General features: G+C 46.9%; 1 protein-coding gene across 3 annotated transcripts in view; it reads left to right on the top strand.

The window, feature by feature from the left end:
- The window catches only part of OSBPL5 (oxysterol binding protein like 5), a 431,224-nt gene that overhangs the window by 262,661 nt on the left and 154,814 nt on the right, over positions 1-13,749 (top strand). For all 3 annotated transcript variants that reach the window (XR_004537637.1, XM_033928646.1, XM_033928647.1), the window contains exon 5: positions 1,779-1,880. Coding sequence is in view for 2 of the 3 variants with exons in the window: in XM_033928646.1 (XP_033784537.1) it covers positions 1,779-1,880 (102 nt within the window). In the remaining variant the exon portion in view is untranslated. The remainder of the gene's footprint in view (positions 1-1,778; positions 1,881-13,749) is intronic.

Genomic DNA, 13,749 nt, shown 5'->3' with positions numbered 1-13,749 from the left:
TATCAGTCCTTGCTACCGATCATTGCACTGGTTGCCAGTGGAGGCACGAGTAATGTTTAAATTCTCATGCCTCTGTTTCAAGTCAGTTTGGGGATTGGCACCTACTTCTCATTTTGGTTACATAACCCTGTGCGGATAACCAGGAACAGCAACTTATTTGCTTACCCGAAGATTTTAGGCTGTAAACTCAGGTCTTATTTAGATAGGATGCTTGCTTTTCAAGCAAGCAAACAACAGTCCTGGTTGGGTAATTATATCAAAGGAGCCATGTTGTCCTATGGCTCCTTTAGAAAAGAAATCAAGACAATATTATTTGATAAATTTATCTCTTAATGTGTACTTCTATCTTTATTTTTAAACATATTTAATCTTATCCTATTAATTTTAAATTTTTAATGTCTTTTTAATGCTACAGACTGTATTCATTTTTTACTATTTTGTATTTCACTGATTGTCCAGTTTTTCTCTTTTATGGAAACCACCTAGAATTCTTTTGATTAAGGCGGTATAGAAAAATAAAGTTATGCTATGTTATGTTATGGAATCGGAGCACTCACTTTCCCAGCTGTCCCAGCGCTTAAGCTGCTGTGTGAAGCCTAGCCACTCCCAGTCAGAGCATGATTGCATATAACCGGAGTGAATGTAACGTGAAAGAATAGAGGTTGCCATCAGTGCGCATAAGAGGATTGTGCGCTTATCCGAATTGCAAATATCCGGAGTTTACGTCCATTGACTTTAATGTAAAAAATGGTAGGGTGCGGATAACCAAAGAGTGCGCTAACCAACGTGCACTTAGGTGGAGTCGACTGTATCTGAATTCAAGACAACGCGGGACAAGTATGTTGCTTCTCTTAGGGAGAGGAAGGGATAGTACATAGATGGCATGGATAGGCAGACAGATGAAAGTGTAATTTTTCCCTGGTTTAGGGAAAAATTACAGTTTCCTCTCTAAATGGGGGGTTCCCCCCACCCCCCAACGGCAGCGCCAACACTTCTAAGTAAAGTGGGGGAGTTCCACCCTCACACACACCCTCTGAGCACTTTAAATGTAACTTTTAATTCAGTGTGCTGATGTCCTGCACGCATTTGTCTGAGCTCCTTTGTCCACGCGACATTGTCTGGCGCGCTTTAGTCCCGTCACCATGCAGATAGGTCGTGCAGTACATTTATGTGTTTTAACTCTATTTCCCCCTTGAGCGGCACTCAGAGCTCTCATATACTAAATTTAAGGCTCTCTTAAAAACTCATATTTTTGCCAGGGACTTTGGCGGTAGACTTGTGGACCAGAGCTATGTTCCTCTTTTTCTTCTTTTGTTGTATTTCTCACTTTTCTTATCATTTCTATCCTACTGCTGATGCACTTCTTTTCTTTTCTAAACCACTTACGATATAAGTGGTATATAAATACCTAATCGTAAAAACTGCATAGATTATTTGATAGACGTTATATAAAGACCTACTAAAACTTGAAACTTAAATACTAAAAATACTAAAAAAAAATTATAAATAAATCGTAAACCGCCACAATGCTTTACAAGGGCTATAGACAAACATAATAAACATCAACATCCATAGTTCTGTCTGACTGCATGACTAATTGTTTAATGTGTTAATTGCTTCCTGTCCACCCATCCACCTTCCCTTCTCCCCCACCGCTGTTGCCCCATATCAGTAAGACTAGCAGGTCCACTTGCTATGTCTCGGAAGCAAGCCAGAATTTATAAAATGGACTTTGAACTTTCCATTGGTATTAATGTTTTATTTCTGTTCTGCCACAGGTACAAAAGAAGAATTATAGGCAGGAGAAGAAAAGGGCAACTAAACAGCTGTTCAGTGCTTTAAAGGACCCCAGTGTCGTGATTATGTCTGACTGGTTGAAGGTATGTTTTGGAAGCGCTTGTTTTCTCGGAATTTCGGTGACTGTACAAGTTTGGGCCAAGGGAGGGATAGCGGCTCAGGTCATCCTCTTTCATGATAATCCCAGTTGTCCTTAGCTCCATCTCCTACAGCTGGCTGCAGAACCTATGACAAGGCAGCATGGCAAGTGTTATATTGATCTCTAAAGTAGCAGCATCTGTCTCTCACATACTCGCATTTCACCCCAACTTGCTCCTATACCCCTCTTCTTCTTCACACATACACAACCCTCTCACATGCTGCTCTCACTTCTTCCTTCCACATAGGCACTGTTCTACATGTGGCTGTGGAGTTCTACTGAATAGCTGGATGTAGCGAGTGAGGCAGCTGGTATTGCCACAACGTGTAGGAGGTTACTTTTCCCTGGAGATTGAGCATCTCCTCCCCCCGTGTACCTCTTAAAATGTTTGCAGGTGCACCAGCGAACATTTTAACAGGTATATTGGGGGGGGGGGGTGCTCAAGTTGCTTGTGCCAGGAACATTACAGAAGTACGGGGGAAGGAAAGCGGTGCACGGGCGGCAGGAGGGGGCGGGGAAGGAGTGTGTGGATGGGGGGGAGGCGCACCATAAACCCTTGCTACACCACTGATTGTAGGCCCAATGGCGGGAAATATCTACTGTATCTGAATATAACTCACATTGAAATACTACTGAAAAAGCATAAACTAAACAGAAAAAAAACCAAGGGGGCCCATCCTATCTGTAAAACTTAGGAAAAGTACAGGTGAGCCTAAACTCGCTTTTATTTTGCGACCACAGGACCACAGAGAATCAAGGACACTGCATAATGTCTGCTTTTCCTGTCCTGTGTCTTGAGTTTATTTAACTTTTAGAAATTGCTTTGAGGTTTATTATGAAAGATAGTCCAACTAAACTATAACTGAACGATTGCCCAATTCATTCGCCAGAATCCACGTTCCAGGAAGTCTTAGATCTGTTGCCAGCCCAGTGAGCTGCAGGCACCCCACTGCTAAACTATGTGTAATCCTGGATGTGTGGGAGCTCACATGGCTTTTCATGCATGAGTTTTTCTCTTTGCATATCACAACTGAGTGCTGTGCCTGACTGAGCTAGTTACTGTTTGGCCTGCTTTTGCACTGTGTGTCAGAAGTGATAGCACGGTTCCAGAAGGTGCTTTATAAGGTCTAAAATGTTTGTCATATAGCTGCTGCTGCTATTCTTGAAGTCACCATGAACACACACATATTATTCATATGACTGATGGCTTACCCAAGTCCGGTCCTCCAGATCTACTGGCAGGTCAGGTTTTCAGGATATCCCCAGTGAACCTGCATGAGAGAGATTTGCATACCAAGAAGGCAGTGCAGGCAAATCTCTCTCATGCATATTCATAGTGGATATCCTGAAAACCTGGCCTGCCAGTAGATCTCGAGGACCGGATTTGGGCAGCCCTGGCTTACTCAGTCCAGGGCTTGGACACTCTGGTTTAAAGCATACCGCTACTACGTATCATTTCAATAGTGCTGCCAGGCGTATGCAGTGCTCTACATTAAACATGTAAGAAGCCATCCCTGCTCGATAGAGCTTACAATCTAATCAAAACAGACAAATGGAACAAATAGGGGTTAGGGAATTTCTCACAAAGGGAATGATAAAACAGTCATTGGTAAGAGTTAGGAGATAAAAGCACCTGGTCTTGAGTTGGTGGAAATCCACTACGAGATAAAATTATTTTTAATAATATGGACTTATTAGAATTACAATCTTACCACCGCTGTATGATGTGATCCAGCTTAAAAGCTGGGGAGTGAACTATAATCTGGATCACAATAATTCAATAATTTAAAAAAAAAAAAAAAAAATAAATTCCTACCTTATGTTTTTCCCCAACCTTCTTTTTATTATATTTTGTAGTTCTTATCCCCTTTTCCCTTTACTCATGTTTTGTTAAATATGTATTTAGGGGTTTTTTTTTTTTCCTCTTTTAAATTAATTTTTAAGGTCATGTATAATTAATGTTTTAATTTCTATTTTTATATTGTAATATTAACTATTTCTATTTATATATATGTATGTTCATCGCTTTGAAAAAAAGACAAAGCGATTAATCAAAAATTTTAATAAACTTGAAACTTAAACTTGTATGCACTGCTATATGAACCTTATTCTCCATACGATTGCAAAATCAAATCATTAAACAGTTTTAGAGCTCAGTTCTAAAACAAGAAAAGTAATTTCTTCCTTTATTAAATAAAGCAGCTTGACATTGCTTCAGGTGAGTTTAATATGATAGGGAAAGTAGCTCAGGCAAGAGATGCAACCAGAGGTGCCGTTAGTCTAATTAAAATGAACTGGGGGTCACGTGATGCGTTTGCCTGGTTAGGACGTGTCTCCCTGAGCTTTCCGACCCTGAGCCCCCTAAAATCCACTTAACTCCTTTCATAACGCGGTCGGGTGACCTCCGTCAGCTCCGGATCCTTTATTAGGACTGTGAGTACTGCCCTGGGATCTGCGAGCCCGCAGGCATCTGGGATGCCGGTAAAATCTGCGAAGACACCAAAACCTAAGTCTGCTGTGTCTGGGGCTAAAATGGCGGCGCCCTCGACTCCCCCTGCGGCACTGGTTCAATGGGGAGAATGGGCGCAGGAGATATCGAGAATGGTCACCGCGGCCCTGGAGGATCGCCTGCACAAACTGCAGTCCGCTGTGGAGGGCTTCCATGAGCGGTTTGAGTCCCATAGCACCCGTCTGGCGGCGGTGGAACAGCGGGTCTCGGACGGAGAAGATGCGGCCCTACAGGAACACACCAGTATTATGGCTCTACAGGCTCAGGTGGCTACATTGACGGGCAGGCTGGACGATCAGGAAAATCGCCAGCGTCGGAATAACTTACGTGTGGTGGGCCTGCCGGAGATGAGAGCGGATCATGAGCTATATGCTTTTTTTCAGGTTTGGCTCCCCACGAGGCTGGGCCTGGAGCCGGCGGCGGCGGGCTTTTTGTGCGAGAGAGCGCATCGTCTGGGGCCCCACACGGAAGACAAAAATCGAGCAAGAGCGGCTATCGCCCGATATATCAACTGGAGAGAGAAGGAGTCCCTAATTCAGGCGTACAGGAAGGTTGGGGTGTTGGAGTACGAAGGGAAGAAACTGCTGCTCTTCAATGATTATTCTCCCCACGTGGCTTCTCTCCGAAAAGACATGGCGCCTATCTGCACTGCTTTCCATAGACGGGGTGTGCGCTTTGCGCTTGTCTATCCGGCGTCCCTGCGGGTCTGGAGAGAAGGGAAACCCCATACCTTCCCGGATAGGGCGGCTGCTCAGAGTTATCTGGACTCGTTGCCGGAGGTGCTTGATGGAGGGGCTCCGGCGTCTGTCTGATCTGCTGGATTGCGGTGCTTGTGGGACTCTGCTGGCCTCGTTTGCGGCGCTCTGCTGTGGAGACCATGCCTGCAGTCACCGTGGTGTCTGTGCTACTTTCCGGTTTCCCTGTACTGTTGATCCCTCGCTGGCCTACTCTCCCTGCCTCTTGGGATTGGACTGCCTGCTATCTGTCAGTCGGTGAGGGGCTGCTTGGTGTGATCCGGAATTGGAGGGGCATGGAGATTGGACCGTGATCTGTCCCGGCTGATGGACCTGTGGCTGCTGGCTGGACTGTTTACAGTGGTTTCTGGAGATCCCTCTATTTTTCCATGCACTGACTGCTTTTGCTTTCATTTCTGTGTGGGGGATCTCTTTCCTTAGGCTGGGGGGGGGGGCCTTCCTCGGGGGGCTCTTGGACCGTAGACCTGACAAGGGCGGCTCGGGCTTGGGAGAGCTCATCCTATGGACTTTAGTTGCTCCACTTGTTGGGAGAGCAGTTTTCTGTATTTTTTCTTTTTCTTTTTAGTTTTTTCATTGGGTGGGAGGGGGTTTGTTGGGGGGCCGCTGGAGATGGATTTCTTCAGGGGTGGGAGGGGGGCTGTTCTCCGGTTCTTGTTGGGTTGGGGAGATTGGGAGAGGGCCGGGGGGTTGTGACTCTTAGGGGTGGGGGGTGTGGTGCTGGGTGGGTGGGGCGGGGGGTGGTAGGGAGAGGGAGCCTGGTGGTGGTTGCATGTGGGTTTGTGTGGTTGTGGTGTGTACGAGTTTGGAAGTGTTCAGTGTGGGTGGCGGTGCAGCGCTCTAGGGCCCGACTTCAGATCCATGGGATGGGAGGCCTAGCTGGGGGGCTACCCATCTCGGCTATTTCACTGTCTTCTGCATTGACCTCTACTAATACTCTTTTTGAATGACTAAGTTGACTATAACGACCCTCAATGTGGATGGGATTCATTCTCCTATTAAGAGAAAGAAGATATTGAACTGGCTTCGTCGGAGGGGGACCGATATTGCCTTTGTGCAAGAAACGCACCTTTCCCTGGCGGAACACCTGAAGCTGAGGAGAGACTGGGTGGGGGAGGTTTGCTCGTCTGCCTTCGGTACCAGGAAGCGGGGAGTTGCCATTCTTCTGCATAAACAGTTGCCCTTTCACATCCACAAGGTTCTTCAGGACCCGGACGGGCGTTATGTTCTAGTCCTGGGGGAGTTGTGGGGATCCAAATGGTTATTGTGCAATTTGTACGCTCCTAATGTGTATAATCATAAATTTTTTTCAGCTTTGCTCGCCAAGATAGCCATGTACCCTCATTACCAACCGCTGGTGGGAGGAGACTTTAATATTACTGCGGATCCTGCCCTGGATTGTAATCCGGCAAAGGCAGGGGCCAGGGACCATGCAGCTAAGGGGGTAAACTTTTTGCTCAGTCAGTTGCAGTTATTGGACACTTGGAGGATCTTGCACCCTACGGAACGCACTTACACATTTTACTCGCATCCCCATAATGTCTACGCTAGATTGGATTACCTGTTGGTTTCCCCCTCTTTGCTCCCTAGGGTGTCGCGAATAGATATTGCGGAGGTTCCCCTGTCGGATCATTCGCCTGTCGTCCTGGAGTTCAAGTTTGCGTCGGACTCCGGGGAACGGCATTGGAAATTTCCGGGCTACCTATATAGAGATCTCGCATTTCACAAATACATTCGGGAACAGTGGTTGGAGTATAGTTCTCACAATAATACCACTGATGTTCATCCGGTGACCTATTGGGAGGCCTCCAAGGCGGTTCTGCGGGGGTTTATTATTGCTTATCTTTCTCGCAAGCGGAAGGCCATGGATGCGGAGCTCCTGACACTATCGGAGGAGCTTCGGCAGTTGCGGACGCGTCACTGTAACTCTCTGTTAGCGGCGGATAAAGATCGCTTGCTGACTGTTCGGCGGCGGATAGATGCAATTTTGACGCAGCGGGCTACTCGTGATATCTATTTTCAACGTTATAAACTGTACACTTGGGGAGGGAAGACGGGGAGATTGTTGGCCAATTTGGTCAGGCCTCCGCGCACCCGTCAGGTCATCTTGTCCATTCGGGACTGTAAGGGCAACTCTTACACGCAGGAACGGCAGATCCAGCAGCAATTTGTTCAGTTTTATGAATCTTTGTATGCTAACCGCCCTTTCTCGGATGCTGATCGGGACGCTTTTTTTCAGGGGCTCCGGCTCCCTAGGCTGACGGACGCTCAGGTGGAGCAATTGAACACCCCTATTAGCTCTGACGAGGTATTGCTCGGGATTAAGCAGCTTAAATTGACTAAGGCGCCAGGTCCGGATGGGTTTGGCTCCGAGTATTACAAGATTTTGTCAGATCAGATTTCTCCTGCTTTGGCTGGGGCGTTTAATGCGCTTTCCGAGTCTAGGGGCTTGGGGACTCCTAATATGGCCCATGTGGTGTTGTTGCCTAAGCCGGGTAAGGACCCGGCCCAGGTGGGCTCTTATCGACCTATTTCCCTTCTTAATCAGGACGCCAAGCTTTTTGCTGCAATTTTGGCGCGCAGACTGAATGCTTTTTTACCACTTTTGGTTCATGAGGATCAGGCTGGCTTTGTGCCGGGCAGATATGCGTCCATGAATCTGATTCGAGCTTTGATGGCCCTTCATTCCAGGCGGGGCCTTATGAGTGACGCGGCTATTGTAGGCCTGGACATGGAGAAGGCCTTTGATAGTATTTCGTGGCAATATCTCTTCTGGGTTTTACGTCAGTTTGGCATTGAGGGCTCTATTCATCATTGGATCAGTAGTTTATATCTATTTCCGCAGGCGAGGCTTTTGGTTAACGGTCAGTTTACCGCCCTGTTTGCTTTGGGAAGGGGGACGCGACAGGGATGCCCGTTATCCCCATTACTTTTTGTTCTGGCTATTGAACCCTTGGCGGCTAAAATTCGCGGGGATTCGGATATCCGGGGCATTTGAATTGGAGATCGGGAGAGTCGCATTAACCTATTTGCCGATGATATCCTCCTGTACCTGGATCAACCTCGCCGAGATTTGGGCCGGGCCCTTGCTTTGGTCCGGTCCTTTGGGGATCTCTCTGGTCTGCGGGTTAATTGTGATAAATCTGAACTTCTTCCCTTGCGGTCTACTGTTGCGGAACCCTGGCACGCAAGTCTCGAGATACCACCGGTGAGGGGGCCGATGCGCTACCTTGGTGTTTATTTGAGTCCGGACCTTAAACTTCTGTACCGTTTCAATGTGACACGTCACCTAGAGGCAATTCGGCAATTGTGTGATAAATGGAGAGATCTCCCGTTGGGGGTATGGGGGCGGGTGGCCTTGACTAAGATGGTACTTCTTCCCAAGATTCTGTATCCGCTGCAGGCTGTGCCCCTTTGGGTTACAAATAAAGAGGTGCGTTTGTTTCAGTCGCTTATTTCCGCGTTTATTTGGCGACATAAACGAGCCCGTATTAGTTCCGCTACTCTAGCCCTGGATAAATTTAGGGGTGGTTTGAATCTCCCCGATCTTCGCTATTATAATGTCGCAGCTCTGTTTCGTTTTATTCATGAAGGTTGGTCGGGCAGTTATAGATTCTCTTCTCGGGAATGGGTAGAGTCCTGGTGCGCGCCGCACTCCATCCTGTCGCTGTTGCACGCTCCGATGTTGGGTGGTGGGGCCAAGTTTGCGTTTCTTTTGCCCTTGAGGCGTGCGTGGCGGTGGTGGAGGCGGCGGCAGGGGAAATCTCCGGAGGCCTCCCTGCTGTTGCAGTTGTACGGCAATGTTGACTTTCCTCCGGGGGTGGGTCATGCTTGGTTTCGGCAGTGGGAGCGGAGGGGGGGTAGAACTCTCCAGGATATCTTAGCGGTGGAGGGGGTTCTTTCCCTTCTTTTGCCCAGCTCCGGACTCATTGGCACCTCCCTCAGACTCATTTTTGGGCTTACCTCCAGGCTCGGCATTATTACTTGTCTCTAGACAGGTCTCTCCTGCTTCAAATAAGTTGGCTACTTGGTATCGGATTCTGAAAAATGCGTCGGCTATGGGCTCTATTGACCGCTTGGCTTCCCAGTGGCGGACTGAGCTTGGTACCCCTCTGGACCGTAAGGCCTTCCTTGATCTCTTTGCCGCTGTGTATGCCTTGGGGGGGTCCACGGATTATAGGGAAATGCAGTTTAAAATCCTTCACCGGGCGTATATTTCCCGAGCCCAGGGTGCTCGGATGGGACTGTGGGAGGATGCAGTCTGTATCAAGTGCCACCGGTCTGAGGGCTCCCTTACTCATCATTTCTTGGAGTGCCCTTCCGCTGCTGTATGGCTGCGCGCTCTCCCTTTTCTAGAGAGCGTTCTCCAGCGAGCTGTTCCCTGGTCCTATGGCTTTTTGCTTTTGGGAGACCAAAGTGCATTGATTGAGGGGGGGCTTTCCCTCCCTCAACGCAGGGTTCTGTACATGGCTGTCTTGGTGGTGAAAAAGCTCCTGTTAACACACTGGGTGGGCGATTCTGTGGTCTCCTTCCCGATGTGGAGGGCTCGATTGGCTGATGTGGGGCGTTATGAACTTCAGCGAGTTCCTCCGTCTGGTACTCTGAATCAACGATGTTACCGCGATTTGTGGCAGCGGGTGTTGAGGGGCTGTTCCAGCATGGATGCAGCGGACGTGCCTGTCTCTCCCTGACTTCTTGATTTCTTGATTTCTTCTTCCTTCTTTCGTTCCCCCTCCCCTCCCTTTGTTGGGGGGGCTGCTGCTGCTGTTTGTGCTTCTGTCTTTTTATTTCTTTTTCGTTTCTCTTCTGTCTTTTCGCCTTGGTCCCTGGAGTTGCTGCATCTGCGGTGGTGTGGGTGTGTGTGCCTGGGTGGGTGCTGTTGGGATGCTGGATGGACTGTGAGGGGTGTGCTTGGTGAGGTTTGTGGTGTGGGCGTGGGATTGGCAGATGTGTGGTTGCTTGGGGAGGGGTCTTAACACAAAATGTCAATTGTGATGGGCATGCACTAATGGGGTTTTTCTTTTTGTACCGTGTATTTCTCTGGTTGGCCTTCTCTTTTATGTTGTTCCCGACTGTTGTCGATGGCTATGTTCCGGTTGTTTTGCCCATGGATGTATGTTCCTTTGCAAATGTTAATAAAGATATTGCAAAAAAAAAAATGAACTTCCAAGCTGCCCTGCATATGTTGAATGTACGTATTGTACCTTAAGAGCACCAGAAGGAGGCGTTCTTTGACATTCTGCAGGTTCCAAGAATAGAACTAGCAGTAAATTTGAGGGCTTCAGCTCATTCCTTGCACATGAGTGATGTTCATACATGTTTGCTAATTGTATAGGATATACTGTATTTCACTTTGCTCTGCAACTTTGTATCAAAATAGTCAAATAGTGAAGTGTTCAGTGCCCAGAACGCCTGCAAATGCATCATCACACTCTTACGTCCCCATCACACTCTGAATATGATACAGATATCAATAATGAGTTGTAACCAGGTACTTATCTGGAAAGCTGATGGCACTCCATGGCCCCAACTTGAGATAACAATCATTGTTCACAATGGCTCAGCAGGAGAACATCCTCCCTAGTGTAACACACCACGTGCTCAAATCAATCTCTTTCATCCATTCAACACATCCCCTCTACCCAGACCTGAGTTTCGCCATGACGGCGTCTTCAGGAGGGGTGATGTGCACAGATAAAACCAAGAATAAACCATGAATAACTAAGACAAAAACAACATTGTCCTTGAACTAAAAGGATGGACTTTGAACTGTTTTATTACAAATTTTTTGCACCAACAGATTTAATTAAAAGCTAATTTTTTTGTATTTCTGGTGACTTTAGTCACCTTTACTCACATATAGAATGAAATGTTGTCTTAGGCTGCAGCTAATTTCTATAAGAGATGCCCAAAACATTTATACCCTAATTCTATATATGTTGTTGAAAATTGCATATAGAAATTTGAGCATATTTTCCCAATTTGCATGTGCAATTTAATTACCAAATGAGCCAATTAGCGCCAGCAATGGGGCGCAAATAATCAATTATTGCTTTTAATTAGCATTAATTTAAATGTACTTGTGCATCTTTAGATACCAGGATCCGAAAAGGGGGATGCAGCTACGGGAGGGGCATGGGCAAATCTGGGGTATTCCAGTGAATTTACACCAGGTTTCAGGTAGGGGGGAATTCATCAACAGGTGCTAAGCGATTTAGCATGCACTAATTATGATAAGAACATAAGAGCATGGGCCGGATTCACTAACCTGCCCGATCCGGGCTGATCCGACGAAGTCACGAAAGTAAAATATGCAGATGGGGGCAATCGGAGGAACGCCCTCATCTGCCTGCATGGATCGCACATGTGCAAACCATCTGTAAATGGTCTGTGCATGCCCATTGGAGCCGCAATCTTTTTTTTTTTAAAGTAGTTTTGAGCCCCGCGAGCCCGTGGTTTTAACCCGCTTTAAACCCGCAGGTTAAAACCACAGGCTCGCAGGGCGGGAAAGGGCAGTGCAGGGTGGCAGGACTTCAGGGAGATTCGGGGCAGTGAAGGGCAGCAGGACTTCGGGGCAGAGAGCAGGAGATTTGTGCTTGAGTTGGGGCAGAGAGCAGGATATGCAGTCGGAAACCACTGAACGACTGGTCCCCAGCAGTCGCTTTGGAGTTGATCAGCCAGCCCAGTCGGATCGGATTGATTGTGTTGTGAATCGCTGCCTTCCCTACTTTTGAATGTCCCTCCCCTCATTTGCATGCGCGAATCGGAGGATGGTCGGCAGAGAGGTAAGTGAATCGGGCCAGAGGGGAATTTGGTCGCTAAGGGGTCGCAAACCGATCGATACATGATCGGTTTGCTTAGTGAATCTAGCCCCATAAGAATTGCCGCTGCTGGTACAGTCCGCTCCCACGGTGGCCCTTAGGTCAAAGACCAGTGCCCTGAGACTGGCCCTACCTGCGTATGTTCTGGTTCAGCACGCTCTAAATGCTAAGATCGCCATTATAATCCTGTAGGCATCTTAGCATTTAGGGCACGCTAATAGTTTACATGCATTAATGCAGTTAGCACACGCTAAATCGCTTAAGCCCATATTCTGTAAACAGTGCCTTAACTTAGGCACCGGTAGCTGCCCTACTGACACCTAAGTTAAGGCCAAAACACTATTTAAAATAGTACTTGAAAGAAATTTCAAGCACCTACTGGCACCTAACATCACTGTGGCATTAGGTGCTAGAAGGAGCCTCCAGAGGTGGAATTCAGACAAAGGTGAGTGCCGGAAATGTAGGCCTTGAAAGCCCTGGCTTACATTTCAAGCACCTATGATGCCATTGCGTGATTGACACGTGTTCGGCTCAAAATTGAGTACGGGTCCTGGCACTAATTGCTGTTTTATAAACAGTGCCCATCTCTGAGTGCTATTTATAGTCTGAAATTTTTTCGGTGCTGATTTTTTTGCCATATATATGGGACCCCTTTTACAAAGCCACAGTAGTGATTCTCCCATAACAAATGCACCAAAGCCCCTAGGAATTGAATGGACTTTGGTACATTTGGTGCGGCAAAATTGCCACCGCAGCTTTGTTTAAAGGGCCCATAGAATTTTGTCCCTAATACTTAAGGATAGGCAAAAACTGAAGACAGCAAACACGCCCCTATTTATAGAAACATCTGGAAGCATTTCTTATGAGGCTCAAAAACAAGCAGGATTTTTGCTCTAATGAAGACATCTGTGTGGTTTCTCTCCTTCCCTATAACTTTCTTTGATAGCCCAGAAACAAGTAACAAAATATCTCCCTCTCCGTTCTTTAGGATTTTATTTAATCTCACACTTATTAGCTGCCATTCTTGATTGATAGCAATCCTCCTCCCCAAAAAGCTTTTAGACCAACATCTGTATTTTTAAAGGTCGGATGGAGGAAAAACAGTGCTCAGCAGTCTCCAGATGTTCCACTTGGTTCGAATATTTTCAATGGCAATATGTCAACACCAGTCTTAAATTTCAGTTCAGTGGTTTTTCCTCGTGCTGCCAGTGAAAAGGTGTGAGCTAAATCTGACTTTGTACAGGCTCATATAGAATGATAGCAGACTTGACAGTGTCAGAGAGATTTGGCCGATGCATTTTGTTCTAAAAATATATTTAGATCAGCTTAGGGATTAGTTGACTGTGACCTGTAGAGATGTACTTAAACCAGAGACCTATACTTTGAAGGTGTTTGCAGACAACATCTGGTTTTGGCATTAGTGGTTAGATGGGATATCCAGCAAGTGCCACTGAATATTCTCTCAGAGTAGAGAAGAACACGGAGAGAAATTTTTTCCCTGTCCCCACGGGAACTCATTTTCCCATCCCATCCCGGTGAGTTCTTTTCCTGTCCCTGTCCCATTCCTGCAAACTCTGTCCTCATCTGCACAAGCCTCAAACACTTTATAATCATAAGTGGCAACATTCTAGAGCTCAGATTGTGATGTCATAATGCCTCATTCCACCAATGCCTAAGCTCTGTCCTCATCTGCACAAGCCTCAAACACTTTAAAATCATAAGTGGCAACAT

This window comes from Geotrypetes seraphini, chromosome 19 (assembly GCF_902459505.1).
Source record: "Geotrypetes seraphini chromosome 19, aGeoSer1.1, whole genome shotgun sequence".
In the NCBI taxonomy this organism is placed as follows: Eukaryota; Metazoa; Chordata; class Amphibia; order Gymnophiona; family Dermophiidae; genus Geotrypetes; species Geotrypetes seraphini.
Note: the sequence above shows the minus strand (reverse complement) of the source record. Positions and strands in the feature narration are given on the sequence as shown.